This window comes from Ziziphus jujuba, chromosome 11 (genome assembly GCF_031755915.1).
Source record: "Ziziphus jujuba cultivar Dongzao chromosome 11, ASM3175591v1".
In the NCBI taxonomy this organism is placed as follows: Eukaryota; Viridiplantae; Streptophyta; class Magnoliopsida; order Rosales; family Rhamnaceae; genus Ziziphus; species Ziziphus jujuba.
In genome coordinates, this window is record NC_083389.1 from 7,271,543 (window position 1) to 7,298,964 (window position 27,422).

The 27,422-nt window shown below is 35.3% G+C and overlaps 4 protein-coding genes and 1 long non-coding RNA gene across 6 annotated transcripts; 2 read left to right on the forward strand and 3 right to left on the reverse strand.

The window, feature by feature from the left end:
- The first annotated feature begins 2,605 nt into the window (after positions 1-2,605).
- On the forward strand, positions 2,606-4,763 carry LOC107407123 (uncharacterized). Its single transcript, XM_016014355.4, has one exon. It carries the CDS (start codon positions 2,880-2,882, stop codon positions 4,284-4,286), a length of 1,407 nt encoding a protein of 468 aa, XP_015869841.3. The 5' UTR covers positions 2,606-2,879; the 3' UTR covers positions 4,287-4,763.
- On the reverse strand, positions 4,442-9,345 carry LOC107407111 (protein SMALL AUXIN UP-REGULATED RNA 51). The gene has a single exon (XM_025069715.3). It carries the CDS (start codon positions 8,157-8,159, stop codon positions 7,680-7,682), a length of 480 nt encoding a protein of 159 aa, XP_024925483.1. The 5' UTR covers positions 8,160-9,345; the 3' UTR covers positions 4,442-7,679.
- Positions 9,346-9,414: 69 nt separating this feature from the next.
- Positions 9,415-13,211, forward strand: LOC132799970 (uncharacterized). Its single transcript, XR_009634885.1, has 2 exons — positions 9,415-10,941; positions 12,430-13,211. It is a non-coding gene; the product is annotated as an uncharacterized LOC132799970 (long non-coding RNA).
- A 382-nt stretch (positions 13,212-13,593) lies between these two features.
- LOC107407763 (uncharacterized) lies at positions 13,594-18,466 on the reverse strand. 2 transcript variants are annotated; one of them, XM_016015074.4, is made up of 10 exons: positions 18,217-18,466; positions 18,094-18,118; positions 17,163-17,241; positions 16,633-16,819; positions 16,211-16,263; positions 15,911-16,001; positions 15,101-15,759; positions 14,279-14,503; positions 14,141-14,197; positions 13,594-14,032 (listed from the first exon to the last, which is right to left on the reverse strand). In XM_016015074.4, the coding sequence occupies exons 3-10, from the start codon at positions 17,214-17,216 to the stop codon at positions 13,823-13,825; spliced, it is 1,536 nt and encodes a 511-aa protein (XP_015870560.3). In that variant the 5' UTR covers positions 17,217-17,241; positions 18,094-18,118; positions 18,217-18,466; the 3' UTR covers positions 13,594-13,822. The 2 variants fall into 2 exon arrangements, with proteins under 2 accessions (XP_015870560.3, XP_048320902.1); XM_048464945.2 differs by lacking the exons at positions 16,211-16,263; positions 18,094-18,118; positions 18,217-18,466.
- An 880-nt stretch (positions 18,467-19,346) lies between these two features.
- LOC107407748 (uncharacterized) lies at positions 19,347-21,995 on the reverse strand. The gene is made up of 7 exons (XM_016015058.4): positions 21,606-21,995; positions 21,410-21,506; positions 21,191-21,306; positions 20,574-20,618; positions 20,112-20,137; positions 19,739-19,874; positions 19,347-19,642 (listed from the first exon to the last, which is right to left on the reverse strand). Exons 1-7 carry the CDS (start codon positions 21,988-21,990, stop codon positions 19,521-19,523), a joined length of 927 nt encoding a protein of 308 aa, XP_015870544.4. The 5' UTR covers positions 21,991-21,995; the 3' UTR covers positions 19,347-19,520.
- Positions 21,996-27,422: the final 5,427 nt, after the last annotated feature.

Consider the following 27,422-nt stretch of genomic DNA (forward strand, 5'->3'; position numbering starts at 1 on the left):
AATGTTATGAGATACACTTTGATCCGACCCCTTACATTTTAATACCCCAAATACTTTGATTGAGAGTGAAAGGCCTAACAAATGAAATTCCTTCCTTTTGAACGTGATAATTTTCTACACTTGCCCAGTTACAACAAACAAGTAAAGTTTTTCATTTTTCTATTAGTCCCAACCTTCATTTTTATTTGGGTTTTTAACCTTTTTTGCAATTTTTATTTCAACTTTAAGAACTAAAATTGGCTTGTAATGTATAATCTCATATATTATGTACATATAATCTCATATATAATTCAATGACTACTATGTCGATCTAACTCTTAAATATTTATATATTTTCTGAAGTCTTAAATTTTCTTTAATTTTTTTTAGAGGTATCTACTTTTTTTTTTAAAAAAAGAAAATTACAACATCTTAGCACGAACTAAGTAATTTTACTATAACAACCTTTCGATTAGTGCAAAAGGCATTTTTCAATTGATCATTCATTAAAATAGATATTCATTTCTTATCAGATTTATTTCCTAATTTTGTTTTGTATTGATTAAATAATAGATATGCATAAATATTATTTATGAAAGAATTATAAATTATTTTTTTATTGCTAAAATTAGTTTAATTTTCACTGAAATATATTCATTAAAAAAATTAATCATATATAAAAAACCAAATGATTCCAATAATTGGTTTAAGATCTTAGTCCCAAACAACAACCTTTTGATTGTGACAAAAACCACGTTTTGATTGTTTTACAACAATATCAAAGTACGTGAGCATATTTATTTTGTGCAACCAAAGAGCCGTATTGGTTTAATTTTCTTTACAACGTTGATGCACTCCCGCTATTTGTGGCCAACTTAGTTGACCAAGAAGGCTTCAGCGCCATTTGAAGTTTAGTTGTCGGTACGGTGATTATTATTATTATTATTGCAAATATCTAATTTTTAACGTAGAGTTTAGTACCTATGACTATGATAAACTACTGGGCGTTAGTTTTTTCGGTTGTTTTTTTTTTTACTCAATGTTACTTTTTCATTTTTCAACTACTTTTTACTAATTGTAAATTTCTGTAACATTTTCCACTATGATTTGCCAATTTTGTGTTACTTTAAACTTTCCCTACAAATTTATTTTAATATTATAAAATGTTTTGCTCTTAAAAAGAATATATATTATATAAAATATGTTGACATGTTTTAATTCGATGATGCCCAATAGTTTAAGTCATAATTATGTGTAGTTAAAATTTTTAAAACCTACAAGATTGGGTGGTTGCTTCCAAGTAAATGATTAATATATATATAATATCCCTTTTTCCTTTTCAATAGTTTTCATTCATGCTTTTACTCACGAAATTTGCAAAAGAAAAAACAGAAGAAGCACATATTCTTGATATATAATATATTGCTTCATAGGCATGACTAAATGGCATTATCATGTATGATTTAATTTTGAGCTATAAAGCACTATATATTAATTGATCATCTAAATATCCTATTATTTGGATGTTTTGTGTAAGGCAATTAATTTTTAGACCGAACAAAAAATATAAATAGAAATTCTATTTGCACTATTAAAAATACTGTACATGATTCCATTAATTTAAAATTTCAAAAATACCCAAATCTTAATTTTAATTTTTATTTTTTCAATCCAATGTTGTCGGCATTCAATTATAACATCAACACCTTTTGTCCGCTAATCTTCTAAAACCGAGATAATTACGCATCCATTTCAAAATCGCTCTATTCTACTAAAGATCAATTGAATTTGCAAGTTTCATTGAAGTTTCCGAAAAATGAAAAGTGAAAACAAGCCATGGTGGTTCCAAAGACATTGAAGTACATCTTGGAAGGTTTTTGGTGATGGTTTTCAGCAAAACGTCAAACCCTTATGTACTGAAAATTGAAGATTTGAAAACTTTTTTCTGATAATGTTCTTCATTCACCCAGTACAAAAGTTGGAAGGAATTAAAAAACAAGCATGTTTTGGTTGTTGGTTTTGAAAATTCCGGCATGGCATTCATTCTAGATTTGGCAAATGGTGCAAAAACTTCCATAATTATCAGAATACCAATAAATATACTATTTAGCTAGCTAGTTTAGATTTTTATTTGTATGTTTTAATCGATGATATATTAGTCCAAAACAAGTAGCTTAACCGTCGGCAACAAAAAAAGCCTAAAATATTAGGATTTGAAAAGAAAAAAAAAATGTATTTTTGATATTTCATTATAAAGGATATTGTGTAAAAATAAAATGGAAGTGTAAAAAGTATTACTAAAATTGAAAATTGATGATTTCGACCGAACTATACACATAAAGTTGATGGACAAAGGAAAAAGAAGGTGAACGAACAATTTTATGCAATCTCATATATCCAAATAATACAATACTTTGCCAGGCCAGGCCTGCAATTGCAAAGTTCATTGGGTCAAATATTTGCATGAATAAATTAATAAATATTGGTACCGCCATTAATGTTACACCGTATAACTTACGGCTTACAACTCCTAGCTTCCCAATCCCCATCCCACTAGGCATCAGCGCGTCGATCCACGTGTTCTTCAACGCGTGGGAACCAACTATATCCTGTTTCCTCTTCCCCTTAACCAGCCGGCTTTGTCAACACACAAAACACAAACACACCACTCTCCTTTCTTTTCTCTCTCTCTGTTTTCTCGCAACATCAACAACAGAAACACTGAAAACAAAAACGCTTTCTTTTTTCTTTTTTAATTTTTTGAAATAAAAAATCCCAATGCCCCTCGCCGAAAAGAAAACCAAAATAGAAAGATCAGTAAATATAAAATAAGTCCGAAAACGAAAAATACAAGAAAATAGGTGGTTAAAAAGAAAAAAAAGAATTAGCGAAAGAGCGCCATGAGCGAGCACCATCCACGGCTGAGCAATCTACGGAGTACGACGCAGATTCTGAGGGAAGCCACCACAACCTTCACGGCCAACTTAGCCACCTTCCTCTTCCTCTCCCTCCTCATTCTCTCCTTCCGTACTGTCGTCGAGAATGGGACCCACCTCGTCACCTCCTTCATCGATCGCGATCCTTCTCTCAAGGCCCTTCTTTCCCGCCTCGACCTCGCCGGCAACCGTCTTCGCTCCCCCGATTCACCTTCACCTGCTACCCCCCGCCGCCACCACCACCACCACCACCGTCGCCGCCCATTTCTTCATCTGACCCGTGTTGGGACCCTCGACGATGATTTCTTCTCCGGCGACGATGATGACGATCGTAGCCTATTCGGTTCCAACCGCAAGGCACCAGTCAATGCCAGCGTCATCGTTTTCTCCCAATACGGTCTCAAGCTGGGGTCCTCCGATCCAGTTGTGGATAATGGTATTAGGGTTTCGGAGGTCATACGCTACGGGGTCACTTTCAAAGTTGACGATAGGGACAGCGAAAACGATCAAGAGGAAGATAATAGAATCTCCTCCGGATTGGATAACGCTGGTGGTGGTGGTGAGGAATTGGATCGGATTGTGGATTTGCAATTCTTCATAAAGGGCTTGGAGCTGGGCCGTCGGGACGCGGCGGCGCTGTTCTTCCTGGTGAGCTTCTTATCGGCAGCTTATGGGTGGGTGATTCTAGGGTTTCTGGTTACATACTCATGGGTTTTGGGCATTGTTTTTACCACCACTGTTAATGATCTAATAGGGAGGTTTAGTTCATTCGTGGGTCTGATCTGGGATGGGTCTAGGTTAGGACTCAAGAGGCTCTCTGGATTCATTCTCATGAGGTGGGCCGTGAGAGATGCGCTGACTCAGGTTCTTGGGTTGTGGTATTTCGGCGAAATAGAAGACCAGTATTCGTTTTTCAAGCTGTTTGTGAGGTTGAAACTGATGCCATTCTCGGTTATGTCTCCATGGATTCGAGGTTTTGAAAAGGAGATTTCTGGGTTTCTGTTTACGTGGTTCTTATTGGATACTTTGGTGGCTTTCATTTTCGCTGTGGATGCTTGGGTTGCTATTGTGGATTCCAGGAAGAGTGGGAGAGAAATTGTGAAGGAAGGTTATTATTTGATATCGACGATGTTGAACCAGGCTGTCCAGATAAAATGTTTGGAAGCTGTATTTTGTGGGTCGTTTGTTAGGTGGGTTTTAGCTCGGGTTTGCGGCAGATCTTTTGCCAAGGTTTTTCAGTCGACCATGGAGGTTTACTTTATGGTTGCTTGGTTGATATTTTACTTTTCGGCAAGATGTAAAGATGCTAATTCACAACGAAGAAGTTTCGGTCGGAGAGAATTGGAGGGTTTGATTGAAGGCCATAGATGATATACTTGGACAGACAGTTTCTCTTTGAGGCTTCAATCGTTGCGCTAAAATTAGCGGTCATCATTCGGTGCTCTGCTGCCGCATTCCTGTTTTAAAATTGCTGTGATTCAGCAGTGGCATTGTTTGGTGTAGCCCCAGCAGTGAATTGTATGTACTTTTTATCACGAGGCAATATACTACTTGTGTATATTCTGATTTCTGCACGAGAATCCTGTCGTGTGTATATTATGTTGCAAGCATTGTTTTGATTCCCTGCAAAACATGTTCTTTTGGTGCTGATAACTGTAAGAAATTCAGAATGGTCATTCTAGGAAGTTACTTGCATTGGTGTGCCTTAGAGTTTTCATCCTCATGGTCATTTGAGTTTATGCAGGACCTTCTTTTTTACTGGATTCAATGTTAGACGCTTTTGTTTTTCTAACTGTATAATGTTCCTCTTGCAGTTAATGGAAGTGAATGAGAAAATTTTATCAGAAACTTGATGTGTTTTCACTTGATTCTGCATTGAATATTAGGCTGGTTTGTAATCTGGGATTTTGCACGAGAATTTTGTGTTCTGAAACTTATTGTAATGTGAAACATGAGTTGAATTATAGGTGACTTAAGTTGTGCTGTTTCTTAGACAAGATGGTAATATACTTAAAATTTAGAGACAATTTGATAAAATTAATATTCAACTTGCCAATATATGGATTCAAATTTAGAAACGGAGGAATTGAAAATTTTGTGAAAGTTTTGGATAACACACCTTGGCCGTAGTTTGGAGGAGAAAAAATTGACCTTGGAAAGATTAAATGGCGATGTTGGGATTGCCAGTGTCTGGACTTGGATTTCTTTGGTAAAGTGGTTTTTGTGCAGATTCTATCACCAGAATCATCTATTAATTGATAATCTATTTCATTTTTTAACGCAGAAAATCTGGTCTTTTAGTTATGGATGATTAAGGACTGGCCATTTTGTTAACATTGTTCCTCTCCCCAGATTTGGAAAATGGGTTATTAAAAATGCTGGATTTATGGTTAAGACTTAAGAGTATTTTCTATACGTTTTGATCTGTTTTATCATACAACCAATTGAACATTTGTTCCTCGAACAAATTTTAACCAATTCAGCCTGCTGGGTGAAGCGATAATGAGCAAGCTTATGTAGTATAGTGGGCTAAGCAGCCCAAATATTTATTGTTTTAATCTTTGTTATATGATTTAGGGTGTTGGACCATTGATTTCTGTATTTCTCTATATTTTCTTTCTGTTTTCCCTTTTGAAGGAGTATTGTTCTGAAGCTATTCTAAATAGGCTCTGTTTTCTAGCTAGTAGAAGCTAAGATGCTCGACTGAAAATTAGTTTTCAATAAGGTCCTTCCTGAGTGATGAACATTCCAGAGTTAGTAATCGAGTCCCACAAAACCTTTTTGTGGGCGATGAGCAGAAAGTAAAAGATTCCTGCTGAAATTTAGTTAATTTGCATTAGAAGATTCCTGTTGAAATTTAGTTGATTTGCATTAGACATTATGTTATAAGAAGTTTTTGAGAAGTGATTGTATCCTCTATATGACAGTCTATCATTGGATCTGGTATATTCCATTGATGGAAGGAAAGTTTGTTCAATTGTCTTACATGATCCATAGAAAGGAAACTTTGGAGCCATCCCTTCCCAGTTTAAACGTAAATTGCTCGCAGAGCTGGTACTAGGAACTCTGTTTCACTAATTCTAGAACTGTGCTGACTTGAATATCATATTTAATGCTAATACTCAGTTTTCCAGTTCGTGGTTTTTATGTTGCTTTTTCCCAAGATTTGTTATTGCCTTGTTTGTGTGACCCTGCTAAAAACATTGGGGGCATATAGCTATGATGCCTAGTGTATAACAAGTTTTCTGCTCTGATTGCTATGCAATAACTTTCCGGAACTGATATGTTATTTGTGCACACTTTAAGTTCATGTGTAAATTTGGGGCATGTATATACAACTCTCACTCACCGCCGCGCGTGCCCCCCCCCCCCCCCCCCCCCGGCCCGGGGGCCCGCGGGGGCCAAAAATAACGAAAAAAGTTTGTTTCCAAGTATCTTTTGTTAAGTATTTTTAACACAGGCTTTTATAGACTTTTAAGTATTTTAAACACAGGCTTTTATAGACTAACAGCATAAATGGTTAAGCTTTTGGTCATATTTGAGGTATGCAGTCGTTCCTAACTCGAAAAAGGGTTCCCCCAACTCCTGTTCTTTGAGAAAAACAGCTAATTCCTTCCCAATCCTCATAACGTAGCAAGATTGGTTCGTTTGGACTGCCGATTGTAGTCCAAAGAAAATTAATTGGTTGTTTTGGTCAAGGATGCAACTCCAAAGAAAATTATGTATATTAGATTGATTATTTTTGTGCTCTGTTGACATTGATTTCCTTGTTGATATGTTAATTAGCAAAGTTCCTAATTGATTACGTGTGAAAACATGTTTATGCTCGATTGATACCAAAGAAGCCTGGAAAATATATTTTAGCTCGTAGAAAACTACTGAGCAAGCAATTGCAATTGGTTGGTTCCTTTGTTAGCCGCAAGCAGGGGCCTCTGCAAATACAGGTCAGCATTGTGATCCTTTGTGCAGTTTTGTCAGTTGTGTAATGTTTACTGGTCTAAGAGAAATCTCAAATTCTGAAACACGCTTGACTGTACATAATAAACTTCACTTCTCCTCTGAGAAAGAAATTATAAAAAATTGAAAAGACCCATACCCAGCATAGTTTATCGCCCTCATTCGCTATAATTGAGTAGCTTCTTGGTTCTCCAAGCGAAGCTCGCTATGGCAGTGCAGTCTCACCAATTCATGCGCCGTACACCAGTTCACCAAATGCTTACAAAAATGGGATTCAAAGCCCCACTTTCCATATTCTAATTGGTTTTACTGCTTTGATTTGATGTTTCCGATTAATTCACTGTAAACGTTGCTCTTGGTAAAATATATATAAACACACACAACATACGCTCTTGCACATGGAACAGAATGATTTGACCAATCAAAAACTGTCAAGAGCTATTGTCAGATCAATCTAGAGTTTGGTCTACCGCCATAATCGAGCTTAAATTTTTTTACCCTTAATCTTATTTGGGGTAATAAAATTAGTGCAGAAATGGGTATTATTATATTAAATTAGCTCTTTGTGTTCCTAGAGCTTTTGATTATTTAGAAGCAAAACAGAATCTACTATTCTTGAATTTGACGTGAGCTAGAGTCTAGAGGACATAATTAGTCTTTTACGAACTCTACACAATATGCATGCAATGGTTACAATATCATCAGCATTCTCTTCTCATGGATCCTGGAAAATCAATCAAAAATGTCTCAAACTTCTCTGTCAGTGAATTCTCTGATAAACAGAGAAAGAGAGAAACCCTTCTGGTTCTACCCTCTAGGATGGCTTGCACAGCGAACAACATCGAGGAAAAGGTTCTCATCGCATGGAATACAGAGTTTAGAGTGGGCATTGAAATCGTATTCTTCTCGAGCTTGGTCCAGCAGCGCCTGAAAAAGTGGGTGATTGAGTAAGCTGATCTTGATCACAAACCTCTTGGATTTCTCACCCACATACACAACTAAGTGACCCTTTGGGACATCTTTTGGAATGGAATTGTCTTCGTGCATGGAGGGCCAGAAAGCCCATTGACAATGGCAGCAGTACTCGCAGCCTGAACAGGGTGTGACTCTACTGCCCATGTTCCGCCATTTGTTAATGCATTCCTTTAGAAACTTCCCCTTCATATTTTTCATGTTTAGGGAATTTTCTTTAGACAAAGAGAGAGAGAGAGAAAAGAAGAGATGGGGCAGTAAGAAGAAAAGTGAAAGGGTATATATAAGTGAGGAATGGGTGTGTTTGGGGCACATTAAATGGTTGACGTGATGGGTAGCTAATTAAGAGTGGGGAGAGAAGCTTATGAGCAATGATTTTTTTCTTTTTCTTTATCTTTTTCTTTCTATTTTTTGAGCTGCGCCTTTTATATTACCGTGCAGTACCCTAGTAATGAATCTTGATACGAAACTGTACGAACATGCATCCTTGAGTGATTTATATATATGTACATAATTATCATATTATATAATATTATTACATAAATATATTTTTTATTTTTCTCTTTGAGACAGGCTTTTTGATGATTGATGATCTTTCCAAGTTCTCGAAGTTAAGACCCCACAAGTTGGGAGAGGAAAAAAGATAAGATATGAATGAAAGAAGGATGGGATAAGCTTCTTGGGCATAGTGCGATCCCACTTACTTGTAAAATACGTGGTAATGGATATTGTAAATTATATGTACATCACTTTAAGACACAAAAAGAAAAAAGAGTTATCTCTGTGTCATGTCATGTATATGGATATAGATATAGATATATATTACCGTGTTCTTTAACATATTCGAGTGGAATAATCAAGTTGGTTGATTAAAACATACAGACAAATGCTTAAATATGTGTGTGTACTATATATGTATATATATGTGCCTGAAATGGGGTTGAAAAGTCCAATAACGATGGTGGATTTTGAGTCGAAGATTATAATCATCCAACCATATAACATTAATTACCTTATAATTGGCGACTCTGCTGTGGAGGTCACATAAATTTGGCCTTTGATGTTAGATGAGCCAAGCCATGATCACATTTTTCTAGTCCTCCACACCCCCAATCATCAAAATAATCATTGTAGATTTGATGAGCTGAAATCTTAATTGACTTTAATGCTCCGCTTTCTTGAATTAAATTCTATCTAAATTTGAACTCCACCTGTACTCTCCGTACAACAGCGTTTGTTTATATGCAGTTCTTTGTCATGGTTTCCCCTGCTGATGCATGGATTCGGGATAAGTTTTGCGTATCTCTGCAGCCCTGACCCTTTTATAAAAGCAAGAGATATGGGCTTTAAGCACTGCGCAGCAAAAAGGATGGAATGGAGGTCACATTTTTTATATATCTTTGACAAAAGTATGAGATTCCCATCTCTCGGTACTTTCAAACATTCTATAATTATTTTTCTTACTCATATACAGATTCAAAGTCTTTTAAGGTTTTTCTCATAAACAATATATTGACGACCCATATCTCTAAATTATATTATATATCATTAATGTTTACATGGAGAAAAATGATCATGGTTTAAGAGGAAGCTAATTTAACCCGCCTGAAGATCGTTTCTAGATTGAAACAATACTTCAAACCAGCCATATATTAAATTTGTTTGTATTACAGGATCGGGGTCTTGACTAGGGTACAGTGATAATGACATACCGCGTTCTGTGAGAGTATGTAGGTCTCCATTTCAATTCCTGTCTGAGAACTTAAATAATAGAAAATAAAAGTCAATAAATAAATATATATATTAGTACGTAGCTTGGCATATCGAATGGTGGAAAATAGCCCTCTGAAAAATTGTAAATGAAAGACTGAATTGATGCAGTGGGACAGTGGATTATGAGGTGGAACTTTTTTTTCTCGGTGGGTTTCTTCTTATGTTGAAACAAATTCACTCAGAGATGATTAAGAACCAGCACATTTGATTCATCCCCTGAAGACAATGTGTGCTGTACTTCTGAGGGTTCTTTTTTGAAAGCAAGAATTCCTCAGTTTGAACACATTCATTATGAATAAACTGCCAACGGTTTTGCAGACATGGAGAGAGAGCTGACTCAGAGACTGAAAATGAGTTCAATGTTATATATTGACTAGTCCTTTATTGTGGCTACTCCATCAATCACATATCCTTTTTTAATGTTGTCAAGAAATTTAAAAAAAAAAAAAAATTGAAATTATAATAGATACATGTGGAACAAGTTTATGACAGTAACTTTGGGAAAGTTCTGAACTCCTTCTCCTGGGGTCGAAATTGTTTTCTGCAACAAGATATTTGATTTGTTAAAAAAACAGATTTTTTTTTTTTTTATAGGTGTGACCGTAAATGGCATGCATTAAATCTGTAGTAGAAGCTGATAGGAGGGGTTGTGTTGTTTAGCGAGAGGGAGCACATGATGTTGGGCCAAGAAGGCTCACTCAAACACTCTCTCTCTCTCTCTCTCTCTCTCACACACGCACAAACAGTCATGGGTGGATGAGTGATGAGAGACAGCAAAGAAGAAGCTAGTTGGTGACACCTCAAGGCACTCATATGCATCGCAGCCCACCAACCATTCGCGTCCGCAATGATTTGATTGGACACACTTAGCTCCCTCTGCACGTGCACCAGTCAGGTTTTCTTAGCTGTCAAACCCTGCTCGACCTTTTAACTTTTCCAATTCACCCAAAAAAACCCACCTCCCCATCACTTCCTATTAATTCCTCCCCATGCCTCCCGAGAGGTAGCACTGGTCTGCTCTTTCTTTCTTTTGTTTTCTTTGTTGTTTTTCTCTTTATTTGTTAATCGTAGTTTTTCATTCGTTTGGGTAGTAGTTAGTATTTTGTAATTCTTTCTTAATTGCTTCATTCAATCTGGTTCTTGATCAATCCCCTATTGGGCTTTGGCCTTTTTGAGTTTCTTAAAATGGTTTCCAAGTTGTACTCCATAAACCCCATATGTTACTGTCAAAATATCATCGGGATAGACTGGATTTCTGAAGAAATTCTGCACCAGCTTCACTGTTGCAGGCCTTTGTCAGCCTTGGAATTGTTATGACCAACCAGTATGAATGTGTGAATATATGAACCATTTTCATCGTTTTCTTTTGAAATGGATTGTTCTTATACCTTATCACCATTGTAATCAAAATGCATGCATTTGACAGTTTCCATTTTGTTTTGTTGGAAATCCTTTCGGAACACCATGGTATACCATTACATACTCCCATACAACCTGGTCAGGTTGGAAAGGATAAAACAATATCTCAGTGGTTGTGATTTGCAGAGGCCCCAGCTACTAACCAGAAAGAATTCAGATCCAGTAGGTTCAGGTTGTTAAGGTGTTTATTTAAATAAGAAAAAAATTTGCAAATATGGGATTGGGGACCTTGAGAGTGACTGATGAAGTGGGTAAAGATTATGTGAACGAAGAAGATGTCAATCTTGGCAGATAAATTTATCTCCAAAAGAAAAGAAAAGCTGGATATTTTTCAGATGGTAATTTGAAAATCCGAAAAGAATTACCCGTCACTGCCAAAGTTTTATCCTTCGAGGTTAATCTTAAAGTAAAATTCCTGATAGCAATGATTACCAAAGATTATCCTACTTTATGAAGTGGATGGACAATATTTAAACTAGAGCATGAATTAAATGCTTCTACTTTATGCATTTTATTCAATGTTGGATATTGGTCCCAGCTCATCTTTGCTGTGAACATGGGATTGGATGTATACAAATCCCTTTGTTATTTAGGAGTTTCGCTGTAATATTTCCCATATAGGACTTTATAGTAGCTAACTTTGATGCCCTAAAGATCTGACCTCGTAGGAACTATGAAGTAAGCTTTCCCATCATTTGTTTGAGAAATCTTTCATCAAGCACTCACAAAAGCGATGATCTTGGATGGCATGTAGTTTTCTTTCTTTCTTTCTTTCTTTCTGTCTTTCTTTATGTAACAATTCATAAGTAAGTGCAATCCCTACATACAGATGGCACAAATATGGTTGCAAAGCGAAAAATAAGATACCTAAATATCTCTACAGCTAATAGGTTTTGAAAAGGCACAACGTCTTTACTTGGTTTATGTAATTTTTGATTTGACATCATGATAAAGAAACTCAAACCAGAGAAAACAGAGAGCCATTATGCTGGATTGACTCTGTGTTTACAATATTTTTACTAATCCTACTTGAAACTAAAGTGGAACTTCCATGTTAGGTTGCTAATGTTGACAAGAACTTTATCCAACCAACATTTAGGGTACGGTAAAAAAAAAAAAAAAAAAAAAAAAAAACACATATAGTGATTAACTATATGGAAAAACCACTCATTTTGTCTCATATTTGGTGGAGAACCCATGATAACTCTTAATATATTGTCTATTGTATCAATCAAATTTCCTCATCCCTCTCTATATATACCCATCAAATATACAACCAACAAATCCAACCTTTTTCTACTCTGCTCTCATCTTTGTTTAAACTTGAATTCTAATCCACCCAGCAGACTTTGTGTCCCTTTTTATTCTACTGAGATGAGTAAGTTTGTAGCAGTGATCTTAGTTGGGATGCTGGTGGTGGGTACTTGCTTTGCAGAGCACAGGAGGGGAGTGCTGGGAGGAGTATATGGACAAGAGCAAAGACAGCGTGCTAGGAAGGGAAAAAACATTGAAGGCTATTATAAGGAAATAAACAGTTTCAAGTTCCCAGAAAGAAGTGTGGACAACCACCATAGCATTCCTAGACAGTATTACAACAATGATCCTGATAACGGTGATAATGGAGCTGCAGCCGGAACGCCGTAATTGGCCCTGCACCTCCACAGCAACGTCTATGATCTATTTATGTTATCTACTCTGCTAATATTTCCTCTTGTTCTATAACTAAGGTCCTGTATGCAAATAGTTTATATTTGGTTTCAATTGTGTTCATAAATGACAGTAAGTGCCAAGCTGTTTGAACTCTAGGCCAAAAGGAACCTGGCCATACTTTGTGGAGAAGAGAAGTTCTCACGTTAGGAATGATTTGGGTAAAGGTATGAGAAAGGGTCAGATCATTTTCCTATGTTTATTTGTAATAAGATGAAGATGTTAAGAAGGTGTGCAAATCAGGAAGTGTTGTCTTGGCAAAATACTAAATCATTAGAATTACCTTAATATATACAAACCCATGTTGTGTGTATCAATATTTCTGCATAAGTCACATATCTCGCCTATTACTGATTTTAAGTTTTTCTGATATTAAAGATGAGAAATTTTACGCTTATGCATTAGTACTAGTCGAATACAAAACCACAAGCACTCGAATTACCTCTTTCATGAAACAACACCCCCCCCCCCCCAAAAAAAAACAAAAAAAAAAACAGAAACAAACAAACCCAAAAATGAAAAATGAACTTACCTAGATATACAGAGCCCTTGTCTTTTGTTTGAGATATCCAATTTCTATAGGCAATGGAGCATTAACAAATGCGGGGCGACGCATATGATAAAGGACAATTCAACCTATTCAATATTTCACAATTCACATTCCTAACAAGATTCTGATTTATCTAATATCAAAACCTCGCTCTATTCCCACAAAAACCAAATAAATAAATAAATACTAAATGACAAAAAGACCATGCATGTTAGCATAACAAACAAGCAGCCAGGCCAATTAATTTGCAACAAAAGAAAATAACAGGAAAATAAGGGGGTAGGGTGTTAAGCAAGATCATCAGAGCAACTGCTTTGTTTAAGCATTCAGCTAATCATCCCCACAGGTATTATAGTTAAAAATTGGACCCACTGGTGAAACATAGTGATTCTATAATAATTTCTGCTACTGATTCAAGCACTTGATGTTAAACAACAGGTATAATTAATAACATCACTGACTTTTTACAACTAAATTTTAGATACATTCCTGAACTAGTAGTCAATTGCGACTCATAGAAAATGGAGCTTCAAGTACAGTTCTTTCTTCGTACATTATTCTTTCTGCCGACACTCAGCGGAGCACCTTTACTGGAAGTAGGAAGTGTGGATGGGTCATCTTCACCAATGCTCTTCACGCCACGCTCCCTTGGATATGGGTGAATTTTGGCCAACTCACGAACTCGTCGTAAAAGAGACTTTGGCAATGGCCGCACTGCATGACCCTGCCTTTCTTCCATCTGCATTAGCCATATTAGACCAAAGAATATTTTTTCATACAGGAAACTGTGATTAAATTATAAATTATAAATCTAACCAAAATAAATATATGCAAAACCACAACTAACCTCTTTCTTCTTCAGTTTATGGGCACAACTAGCTCTCAAAAGATTTCTCCATTTATCCTGAAGCAAACACAGCAAAGAACACGAGTCAATATTAGAAAACAAAGACAGTACTTTAATTGGTAGAGAGTTGCCCTGTACCCTGAGATCTATGGGTGTACGATATGCAGATGCAGCGAAAAGGAGTCTTTTTATGTCAGTCCATCGTCCGACACCATATTCAGAAATACCATCAACCAAATTCATCACTTCAGTAAGGGTCCACATCCGCTGATGCTTCCTTCGATCGTGACTTTTGCATCGTCGTTTTGTCACAGAATCATCTTCAGACTCAGATGTAAAATGTTCTTCATCAGGCTCGATTTGCTATACAAAAGGACAAAAATAAATTAAACTTTTGAACCTTCACGACTAGAAAAACGTCAATCTACAAGGAAAACAAAACATGTTAACAAAGGGAAAGGAGGCATGAACCGATAGCCAAACACTGGCATTCCTGGAATTAAAAAATCATAGACTTGAACAAAAACTAAACACCACCGACTTTTAAGTGGCATTTTGTATTATTTGATCTATTAGATCATCAATACTAATGAACTTATTTTCCCTGGAAGAACTTCAGAATTTCATGACACCTGTTTAAACTATTGGCAAGCATAAGGAGATAATAACACCTATAACCCTGAGCCCCATGCCTTCTTAATATTGCCACAATAGTCTTAACTTTATGAAGAGGCCAACCATGAGATAACTATACTTAAAAAGGCACAGTACATCATACTTCTATTTAACCATTCGTATGAATAGGCATATCAACTCATTCAGGCTATTGAGACATGCATAGAAAACAATGCAGCAAAAATTCCAGTTTCTAGTATACTGGAAAATGAGAATGCAGCAACAATTAACTTATAGTTTCAAGTGTACTGGAAAATGAGGATATAGAGTTAAAAAGTTCCATACTGGCACTGATACATGCTTCTTTGGACGTCCTCTCTTTCCCCGAACCAAAGGCACTTCCTGAATTTTAGTTCCAGAAAGCAATTCCTCCTCAGAAACTGCTGACAATGTTTTAGGCCTCACATTATGAAGATCACCATGGGATCTCATCTTCAGACCTTTATCATTTGCAGTAACAGCATCACCAGAAGAAAACTTTCCTCTTCCTTTTAGATATTTTGACTTCTTATTTGAAAATTCTTCAATGTATCTCTGAGTAGGTTTACGCAATCTTTTCTCTCTCAGAAAAGAACCAACTTTACAAGCTTCAATAGAGCTCTTTCCCTTTTGATTGGATAATAATAAGTCACTCAGAAGAGGATTTTCATCATCATCGAACTCTTTAAAATCTTGCGAATCTAGACAAGTCCCTTGAAGTGGAGTTCGACACCTTTTTTTGCGTCTTACAGCAGCCTGTAAGCCATGCTTTTCTGTCTTGTTAAGAGAATCATTCTTATACTCAAAATCTTGAACAGTCACTGTTGATGAATCTGATATTCCAATCGCACTGTTACTGCTTCCACTTAATCCTGGAGACTGACTCTCAGAACTTGGGTTTCTTGAATGTGATCCTTGACAAAGACCAGGAGCCAATACCGAAACTTTTCCAGCAAAGTCAATATCTGCACTTGAACCCCAAAAAGAAAAAGAAAAGAAAAGAAAAGGGAAGAAAAGATTAAGCATATCATAATTGAAAATACTACACAACAAAAAAAAAAAAAAAATTAAAAAAAAAAAAAAGGAACCACACTGATAGACGGTAGATAATTTTACCCAGAAGAAAATCTTCACATGGGCTGGCAAGACCATCTGTTGCATGAAGATCCTCCACTTCATCGACTTCATCCAGCAATCCATCAAGAACCTACTAGATTATTATCTCATCAAATGATCAATCACATACACAAATAGTAACAGTTCAAATAAAACTGGCAATCCTTAAACAGTGGCCCACCAACCACATATAGAATGATGTCATAATTTCTAAACGGAGTCAAACTTTCATACAGAAGAGAGATATATGTAGCAAATAATGATTTTGGCATGTCATAAAATATTCACAAAGATACATACTCCAAGTGCAAAGTCATCTTCTTCTTCCCGAGCAGTACTAGAATGCAACCCGCCTTAGTACAAAACCAAGTGCATCAGTATTAGAACAATTGCAAAAAAAATGCAAAAATTTAACAAAGGAAAAAAGTTATAGCATCATTCACTACCGTGACCGAAACAGGAAACCACCATCCTATTTACAAACTTATAATGAAATTATTTAAAGTAATATTGCATCACCTCACCTACAAGTGTTCTCTACAAGCATGAAGCCCAAGCCAAGTATACATCTCAAAATTGTTTATAATTATGTTACTCACCAATAAACAAGGTGCTCATAAGGCACTTAGTAAATTCTTCCCTCCTAAAAGACAGCACTATAAACATATTTTACTAACAAGAGCATCAGCATTAAGGTCAGTAGCACGCTGGAAGAATAGTACCTCTATATGGATTAAGCCCATACTCGAATTCACATGAAAAATCTTCAATTCCCAAGCATTTTCCTGCATTCTGCTCGCCAAAATACAAGACACCATCTACTGAAACATTCTCATTTTTAGGTTCTGCAAGTAAATGCTCAACTGTTTCATCTTCTAAAGCAGGAGTTAAAGACTCATCTGTCTTTACCTACAAAATATAGCAAAACAATGAAAAAAGTGCAACAATACCATTCAAAGAAGTTTTCTTTCCAAATTCATAAATCAAGATGAAATATATATAATGGAATTCCAAAATTCTGAGGGAATAAAACCAAAAAAGAGCATCCACATTTTCCGACCATGAAGAAAAATTCAAAATCCAATGATTCTGCCTCAATGAACAAGAAAACAGTCTCTCCACAATTATTGTTAAAAAAATTGAAAAACAAAGCATAAAGACAGAGGTGCCATGCCAATACATGATTCAAGTTCAAGGATTTGAGAGCATAAAATCATAATACCAAGAAACCAATTGGGAAAAAGATTTATACCCTTTGAGATTTCGCATTAGCAAATTTCTTACGCAAATGAGCTTCTCGATCCATTTCATTTAAGCTCCCAGGGCCGATCCTACATTCCCAAAAACATACAAGTCTACTCAGTCTTCTTACCAAAAAGATTTCAAGATCCATAAAGTATGCAGATTCCAATAATCAAATATCATCAACATGACAACAGAAATATCTAAAATAAAAAAATGAAAATGTAGTTAAGGTGCTTTATTTTCGTTGCCAGAGAGAAAATAACGAGGCCCCATAACTTCTTTAGCGTTACACGCGCATTATCGACAATTAGAAACCATGTATATCTTAAGCGAACATTAACTAGTCGTACGTAGTAGCAATATGATAAATTTATAGTTTTTATTGCCGCACTCTCGCTAATAGCCATATTATTGACTTGAAATTTTCTAGCGAAGCGCACACAACAAACACGCTCTAGATGAAATTACTCAGACATGTTCAAAAATCATGAACGTCTATACAATTGGCAAAATGTAACGCAACAAATTTTACAAAATCCAAAGACTAAGCATTGCATAGAAGAAATATCAAATACCACATGGAAAAAAATGAAAAATACAGAAAAAAAGGCGGAAGACATTGAACTTGAGAGAGAGAGAGTCAAAGTGTCTGTTTGGTTGCTGACGAAGTTGAGTAAATAAAGTAGAATAAAAAATACGATTTTTTATATATATATTATATTAAGCATGATACACCACCGAAAAAAAAAAAAAACTCGAGCTAGCTGTAAGCAACTATTGGGCTTAGCCAAGACTGTTATGTTAAGAAAAAAATTATGAACAGGGAAAAAATGACTTTCTTAGTCTTCGCTTTCTCGGAAACCAAGCAGACACTACAAACAAAGCGATAACAATTAAAAAAAAAAAATTTAAAAAATTCACAGTGATCAGTAAAATACCTCTGCGAGCTCGAAACCCTCCGATCTGCAAGCTCAACAACAAAAAAATAAATAAATAAATAAACCAGAGAAATCAAGATCTAGCAAAAGCTAGAAGATAAAGAGAGCTTAGGGAGATCTGACCTCTGAGAAAGAAGAAAGCAAACGTCAGAAAAATTCGTGCGAATGTTCGAAACCGAAAAGCCTCAGAACCGCCAAAAAGCGACACGAATTGGGGGAAGAGTGAGATAGATAGACAGAGAGAGGGAGAGAGAGGGAAATGAATGAATTGGGGTTTCCGCTTTTTTATTCCGCGGATTCCAAATACTTATAAATTATTTTTCCCTCACTCGCTTTCTTTTTCATTTTTTCTTTTTTCTTTTTTCTTTTTTTCTTTTTTTCCATTTGCGAAAAATAAAAATAAAAAATACTGGTAGCAACATAAATGAGCGTTTGAAATCCGCAGTGACAAGAGACACGTAGACGAAACTGTTCATAATATGTTGATATTGTGAGGTTGTCCGCGTTTGACACTTTTGACTTTTTTTTTGACGGCGTTATAACTTTAAAAAAGAAAAAAAAAAAAAAATCCCCGTGAAGCTGATAAGGTTCTTCGTTTGTGTGTTGGCATGGCGTGTGGTTTTTTCGCCGCGCTAGCAACTGGACAAACATCAAGATGTATTGAATTTGTTTTAATGGGGAATCTGCTCCTTTTTCTTGTCTCAGTGGACGGTGCTTATTACATCTTCATAGCCAGCCAGCCAGCCAGCCAGCCAGCCAGCCCACCCTCTCTTTCCCCTCCATTTCTTGCTTGTCCAACTGAGACTGCTTGGATATTTCTAAATCTTCAATTTATCCATCAAATTTTCATGCTCAATTAGTCAATTTTGTTCCTTACTTTGTCCAAAAAATAAAAATACAAAAATTGTTCCTTATTATCATACATTTAAGAATATTTAGGATTTTTTCTAAATACTCATTTTCAAAATCCAAATTGGGTGGATAACCGAAACCATTAAAATAAAATATCATAAAAGTTTGTCCCTGTATTAGCCCTTTGGACTCCTGAGATTTTGTAAATCTCTGAGAAAACCTACCAGCCTCAATCAATCGATAGGGTGGGGATTCAATAAATGATTGAAATAATAGGATGTGACATATAAAAGAATTTGGAAAATGATTTATATCTTCTCCTCTCCCCTCATATGTGGTCCAATTAGCACGACCTTTTGGGTTTCGTTTGATCCTATCCTAAAACGAGTGCGTACTGCATGAATCCCTAATCAGACTTTTTTTTTACTCCATTGAAAAAAATAAAAATAAATAAAAAAAGAAGTGTTCTTGGAATTACATAGCCGACTGTCTCTCTGTTAAAAAAAGAAAAAAAAAATTACAGCTTTTAACTTAAGGAGGTAATGAAAACAAACTGAGAGGTAAAAATATACCACTCATGTGACCTGTGGTTGTCCTTGGCTTGTTTGGTCTCCAGTTGAATCGTCATTGGCTGTCAAGCCTCGAATCTTCACATCATAGTAAACTTCTTCAACTCTTCTTAGATCATACTTCATACCTGCCACATGTGACGAGGTTGAAACAAGAGTTATAAAATCGATTCCAAAAAATGAGACTGGTGAAATTTGATCGACAATTGTAATTTTCAAACTACCATCAAACTTCTTGCGCAGGAAATCATTCCGGAGATTAAGCATACGGAAGGCTGCATGAAGTTCTGTCAGGAACTTCAACACCTTTCTTGGGCAATCATAGTCTCCTGCCGTCACTTGGTTCACCACGTATCTCGGCTGCAAAGTTTAAATTAACTGCATAAGAAGCCCCTTTAACAAGATATCAAGTAATATGCAGAAAATTAAGCAAATGTACCCCCACAAATTTGCTCATTTGAAACACATTAATATATATGACTCTTTTACATTGACAATATTCCATAATTATTTTTAACCAAGATAACAATGTCAATGTTTCTTAATTTGTTTCAAGCACAACAGAGATGCATTGAAATGGCGTACGGCAGTTCTTACCAATTCATTCGACATGAAACAAAGACCTGAAATATGAAAAGAGTTTCATATCAGTCTATCCATCTTAAAAGAACGGCATGTTGACTAAGAATATACATAAGGAAGTAACCCAGCAGGCTCCAAACAAAGTTTTATATTAAAAATCATGTTACGTAACTAACTACTACTACTTGCAAGTTCCAACCTTACCATATAATTCTGTTATTTATTATTATTATTTTTTTTTTCTTAGCGAAAATATCCTGTCAATTATGTGTGTTGTGCTTGTGCTTGTAATTCTGATAGTTGATTTATATCAGAATTTTGTGTGTTACTCCGTAGAGCAGTAAAATCAACTATACTTTCTATTAGGAAATGAAAATTTAGTGCATTTCCAACAAGTTCAAACAGCATCATCATCAGTGATCAGTAAAGCCATCACTTCACAAAAAGTATACATTTGAAATAGCAAGAGAAGCTCACCAATAAGATAGTCTTCAACATCCAGACCAAAATCTAAATTGTTCACTGCATAATTCATGCACAAGTAGGATTAGCAAATGAAAATATTACCCTGGAAGTTCAGAACGATTTCAAGAAAGGGTAGACAGAAATCATTATAGATCGTCAAGAAAATATGAAACAATGTTAACTGGAAGAGAAGAGAATAGCGAAGTGTCACAATGATAGAGTCAGCAAATGATTTGACTAATTTCTGTCTACCTCACCAAATGGAGCTATTGAAGATGTTAGAAGCACTATAGCCAACTCATTAAGGTTAAATGAATAAAGAACATCTAAATATATACATATAATTTGAACACAATACGACAATGACCATGAGTACGGTGGCATACTATAAGTTCCCCAGTAGTCGTTTTTTCTTTGTTGAACCAAAATACGTCGGAAAAAACTAAAGCTTATTTAGATGCTTCTATCATTTGATGAACAATGACCATAATTTGGCAGCAAAACATTAAAGTTTGGCATTTTTTACATACGATCAAATCAAACAAGGAAAATGATTCCACACGGCACACACTACCAGCTTGACAAATATTCATAATTCATAAAGAAATACCAATAGAGCAATAACATACAGCCAAGCTTTTCCTCAGCTTCACTATGCATCAGAAGATTTCCCGTTTCCAACCAATGCAGGAAAGCAAGCAGCGAAACCACGGTCTGTGTTTCACTCTTCCAATCCCCATGATATCTACACAATCACAATCAACAATTTCAATATACGATATAACCAACCAGATTAAAACTAAAATGCAAAGAACAAAACAGCGTTTCAAAAAGTTTCTGGTGCTAACCTATAATACTGCGCAGGGCAATCACGAAGAACTTCAGCAAGTCGATTGTAGAGCTCCTTAAGCACACCAATTTGAGCCTTGGGCTTCTCTAAAACTTCTGCTTCAAATACAACAAGAAAAACCCTTTTGCTGAATAACAATAGCATAAAAACAATCCCAAAAAATTCACAAAAATAAACTTATTTCATTTCTTTACCAGGAGTAGGGCGAGACTGGTGGACGAGGAGTAGAGCAGCCTGCATGAGCCTGGTGGTGGATTCGATCTCCATCACGACAGCTCGAATGCGCTCCCGCAAGCTACCGGACTCATCGAGCTGAACGCGGAAGCTCTCGAACTGCTTCTCCAAGGAAGGGGACGAAGGGGGTGGCTCGTTGGCTTCATCGGCCGCCATGGTCGAGGAACAGATAGTGGCGGAGAGTGAGGGAAACGTTTCGGGCCTGAGTCGCCGAGAAGGAGGAGGAGAAACGGCGAAGGTTGGGAGCGAATGGAGAGAGAAGAGAAACAAGGAACGGTTAAGGCTCGGCTTTAAGGAGCGGGAGATGGTAAAGTAGGCGTTTCGAAACGCCACTGCCGATTTCATTGCATTGTGGAAAATTTTCTAGTAATTTTAATATTTATACTACGTGTCCGCCATTTCTAATTTACTGCTGCCACGTCATACTTTTTTTTTTAATAAAATATATTCTCTCTTTTACTCGACTTTTCAGTCAAAGTTTGAACTTATTTATCTTTTCAATAACTCCAAGTAAAAATAAATATAACATGATGTTTTTAATCAATTGTTTTAACCAAATACAGAATCAAACACAATCTTTATCATTCGAGTTTCAAAGGCCATAAGGTTAGCCAAATTTACATATAGAGTATTGTTATTATATAATATTTCATGTCTAATTATAGACGTTTTTCATTCGCTACTTTCCTATTAAAACAAAAAAAACATACATTTTTGGCACATTTTTGCTTTACAATTGGACTGCTTTCATGACTTTGCTCAGTTACTTTTTAGAACTCTCAATCAATCATCATCTTTTTTTCTTTTTTTTTCATCAATCTGTTTCAAAGTAATAGAAATTAATATGTCCAAAAACATTCATATATATATATATATATATATATATCTATATATATATATATTTATATATACAGTTTATCTATGGTGCGGACAGTCCTCATGCGAACCACAGTATTGGTGATGGTTTTTCATAGTATTGGTGATGATGTTCTAAAAAATCGTCGTTAATACTATGAAAAACCGTCACTAATACTGCGGTCCTCATACGGACCATCCTCACCATAGAATTTCTGTTTATGTATATATATATATATATATTTAGATCAATCAATTTCATGATCATAGAGAGTCGTAGGATTGGAATTAGAGGGATAATAAATCTCGATAGCAGTTTTCTCAAATATGAGAACATGGGATTTTGAATTTCTTTGATATTCGAATGTAACTTTTAACGTTTAATTTAATTGAATGATTTAACTTTGTTTTTTTATTAATGGGTTTTGTATTAATAAGGAATAAATGAGTTTTAATGGAATTGATGACATATTTTTACCGTTTGGGTCTTATAAAGCTATATATACAGCCTGTTGGAGCTCTTTTTTTAGCACAAAGAAAAATTGAACAATGAAGAAGAATTTTGTGGAGTTTTAGTGTAGTTTACATTGTGTGCAAAAGTGTGATAAAGTTTAGATACATTAAGTTCGAAGTGAAAGATTTTGGTAATATCGTGTTCGAAATCTAAATCGTCTATTGTATCTTAGGAGACACATGTCACCGAACCATCTACACTAGTGAGGCGAAATTCGTCTTAAGAATACTGTGGTATCACACAGGTCTTGGATAAATCTTTCAACATCATATATATAGGTTTGGGAAATTCTTTTAATTTTTTCTTCCAATCTTAAGACGAATTTCTCTTATCTATTCATTCTTTCCTTCGTTATGTCTATATATATATTTGTTTGTTTTTGAAAAAAAAAAAATTCTCCATACCCGTCCCTTTTTAAATTGATTTGGCATAATTTTTTTCCCTTGTTTTATCAAAAATTTATTCTCATAATTTGATTACCTATGTTTTTATAAATATTTTGGTGATTTTTCAGTGCCGGAATGCTGAAAAATGGTGGGAAAAAAAAAATCCAACCTCGTCAGCTGACTCGTTTACCAATGAAACATATAAAAAATGACCCGGTTGAAGGTTGAAGAGTGGTCAGCCATAAGTAAATAGGTTGGATAATGGACATAAGGGCTGGAGCATGAATTTTGCTGGGTTTGGCTTATGTTAAAGCTCAACCCATCTACAAACAGGCTGGTATTTCAACTCAAATGTAAGGTCCAATAGCAAAACTTGGCTCGTGAGATGCTGGCCCAAAAGATTTAGGGTGCCACATGCTGAGTAGTGGCATAGCCACGAGTCGTGTAGTGGCAGAGCAACATGTGACACTAGACAGTGATGTCATCTGCCATATCAGCATGCCACATCATCATGAACGTCATTATGATACCACATCAGCAGTGTGCCATGTTAGAATGCCACATCATCATGACATCGATGGATGATGTCAACAATAATGTTAGTGATGATGTTGGCATTGGTAGGTGTATAAAGTAATTATTCAAGTGTATATAGAAATGTTATGGTGTATACAGTAATTTTGTAGGTATTTACAATAATTTTGCAGGCATTTACAACATTTTGTGGGTGTATAAAGAAAAATCAAAAAAATCACATTGTTGTATTTTCATATTGGAAATTGGGTTTAATTAGTTTAAGGGGGTTTAGAAGAACAACTAGTTGATTTCTATTTGTAATCTTACTGAAATGGCAAGTGGATCATATAATGTGACTTCTAATATAAGATCAATTATGCATGCTAAACAAGTGCCAACTCCAACTCCTGTGGTCCAAATACCTACTCCTAAACCGGCTGCTATACCTGCAAATCATGCTGAGTGACCAGAGAAATTTAATGGAACACATTTTAAAAGATGGAAATAAAAGATGTTGTTTTACTTGATCATCCTGAACCTTGCGAGATTCTTGAATAAAAACACACCTCTAAGTAATGAAAAGAGTGATAGAGAAACACTCATGGTTGGATGTATGGAAGCATTCCAATTACTTATATCATAATTATATCTTAAATGGTCTATTAGATGTTTTGTATGGGTTGTGCTGTAGCATGAAAACAACAAAAAAGTTGCGGTAAACTTTGGACTGCAAATACAAAACTGAGAATACTGATTTCAAAAAGTTTGTAGTAGGCAAGTTCTTGGAATTCATGATGGTGGATTCAAAGCTTCTGATGATTCAAGTACATGAATTACAAATGCTCATTCAAGAGATTCGCTATGAAGGGATGATAACTAGTGAACCCTTTCAAATATCATTTATAATTGAGAAGCTTACTACTTAGTTGAAAAGACTTCAAGAATTATCTTAAACATAAGAGGAAGAAAATTGATGCGAAAGCTCTTGTTGGCAAACTTCATATCAAATATGACAATAGGAGATCTAAGAAAAGATTTTTACAAGCCGAGGTAAGGCCAATATTGTCTAGCATAGTTGAAGCTCCAAGAACAAGAATAAGAAGAAGACTGAAAAAGTTTCCAAGGACTCTACGTTGGGGCCTAAAGAAGGGATCTCTAAAAATACCAAGTTTCAAGGTAAATGCTTCAACTGTGACACAATGGATCACAGATTATTGGACTGTAGACTACCGAAAAAGAAGAAGAACAAAGAGGCTGTTGTCTACCGAGTGATGGTGGACCAAATCACTCGAGAGGTTGATGATATCGATTTTAGTGCTGTTGTCTTTGAAGTGAACTTGGTGACATCAAATCCTAAAAAGTGGTGGATTAATAATGGTACAACCCACCACGTATGTTTAGACAAAAGCTTATTCACTTCCTTTGAACTAAATAAAAATGAGAAAAAATTGTTCATAGGAAATTCTGCCACGTCTGAAGTCCTAGGGAAGGGCAAAGTAATCTTGAACATGACCTCTGGAAAGAACTTAGCTCAACAATGTGTTATTTGTTCTAGACATTCGCAAGAATCTGGTGTCTGAATTGCTTTTGAGCAAGCATGATTTTTGTTTAGTGTTTGAGTATGATAAGGTTGTTTTGTCTAAGTCTGGAATGTTTGTGGGAAAAAACTTTGGATTTAATCCCTAGTGATATATATGACTTGAAATTTCTACCAACTAGAATAGACAATAAATATTTTATCACATTTATCAATGATAGCACGAAATATTGCTATGTATACTTGTTTAAAAGCAAGGATGAGGCAATAGAGAAGTTTATTCTCTGTAAAACTGAAGTTGAGAATCAATTTAACAAAAATATTAAAGTAACAAGAAGTAGTCATGGTGGTGACTATCTAGCTTCATTTGGTGAATATTGTACTCAACACAGTATTAGACATGAAATTACTACAGCATATTCACCATAAGCAAATGGTATAGTTGAATGGAAAAATCGTACCTTACAAGATATGATGAATGCAATGTTGATAAATTCAGTATTATCTCAAAACTTGTGAGAGGAAGCCATTTTGTCGGCGAACTACCTTTAAATAAGGTGTCTCAGAAGAATCAGGTGAAGACACTCTATGAGCTTTGGAAAAGAAAACAACCTTCCTATAAATACTTAAGAGTGTAGAGGTGTCTAGCTAAAGTGGTGGTACTTACTTCTAAGAAAGTGAAAATAGATCCAAAAATAGTTGATTACATTTTTACAAGTTATGCTCAAAATAGTAGTGCATATCCATTTCTTATGTATACAAGTATGAAATTCCTGATGTATACAAGAACATGATAATAGAATCGAGAAATGCACCATTTTTTAGCACATTTTTTCATATAAGTTCAAAAAAGGAGCGAGTTCATCTAAACGAACGTATGATGCTATAAATGAATATAATCATCATAGTGATCAAGAAGAGAAGACTGAAATTGAGATTGAGGTTGATCTCAGATGAAGCAAGAGAGTAAGAACGGAAAAATTCTTCCGTCTAAATTTTCTTACTTACATGCTAGAAAATGAACCTCAAAAGTTCCAAAAAGCTGTAAACTCTCCTAAAGTGAATTTATGAAAAGAGGTCATGAAAAGTGAGATTAATTCCATATTGCAGAATCCCATATACGAGTTAGTATATTAGTAAATCTTCCTCCAAATTCTAAACCGTTGAATTACAAATGGATATTTAGAAGGAGAATAAAAGTAGATGGAACAATAAATAAATACAAGGTAAGGCTTGTAATTAAGGATAAAAACAACAAGAAGGCCATGATTATTTTGATACTTATTCTCCAATAACGAAAATAAATTTCATAAGGATGGTATTGGCGAGCGCTGCATTGCAGGATCTTGAAGTACATCAAATGGATGTTAAAACAATATTTCTTAATGGATATCTTAATGAAAAGATCTACATGGAGCAACCTGAGGGTTTTTCTGCACCAAAATAGCAAAAGAAAATCTGTAGATTGGTAAAATCCTATATGGACTAAAATAAGCCCCAAAGCAATGACATAAAAAAATTGATAGTGCCATACTAAATAATGTATTTATGTAAAAGATATAGAGAATAGATAAGTCATTCTTTATTTGTATGTAGATGTTATATTTATTTTAGGTAGTGACAACAATATACTTCAAACTACAAAAACCATATTAAAATTCAAATTTAACATGAAAGATATGAGGCTTGCCGATGTGATTTTAGGAGTGAAAATCACTAGAACTTCGAATGCAATCATTTTTAGTCAAACATATTATGTGGTTAAAACACTAGCTAAATTTAATAAAGACGATACTAGTATAGTCAGAACACTCATAGATATGAGTTTACACTTATCAAAAAATAAAAGGGAGAGTGTAACTCAAGTGAAATATGCAAGAGTGATTGGAAGTCTAATGTCCCTGATGAGTTATACAAGACCAGACATAGCCTACTCTCTGAGTAAACTAAGTAGATACACGAATAATTC

Coding starts and splice junctions, on each gene's coding strand:
- LOC107407123 (XM_016014355.4), top strand. CDS start 2,880: ATGAGCGAGCACCATCCACGGCTGAGCAATCTACGGAGTACGACGCAG.
- LOC107407111 (XM_025069715.3), bottom strand. CDS start 8,159: ATGTGCCCCAAACACACCCATTCCTCACTTATATATACCCTTTCACTT.
- LOC107407763 (XM_016015074.4), bottom strand. CDS start 17,216: ATGGATCGAGAAGCTCATTTGCGTAAGAAATTTGCTAATGCGAAATCT. Junction 16,264..16,632: donor TGGGCTTAATCCATATAGAG/GTACTATTCTTC, acceptor TTTTGTACTAAG/GCGGGTTGCATTCTAGTACT. Junction 14,198..14,278: donor GTACACCCATAGATCTCAGG/GTACAGGGCAAC, acceptor TGTTTGCTTCAG/GATAAATGGAGAAATCTTTT.
- LOC107407748 (XM_016015058.4), bottom strand. CDS start 21,990: ATGAAATCGGCAGTGGCGTTTCGAAACGCCTACTTTACCATCTCCCGC. Junction 20,619..21,190: donor AGCTGAGGAAAAGCTTGGCT/GTATGTTATTGC, acceptor TGAATTATGCAG/TGAACAATTTAGATTTTGGT. Junction 19,643..19,738: donor CCTGCGCAAGAAGTTTGATG/GTAGTTTGAAAA, acceptor CACATGTGGCAG/GTATGAAGTATGATCTAAGA.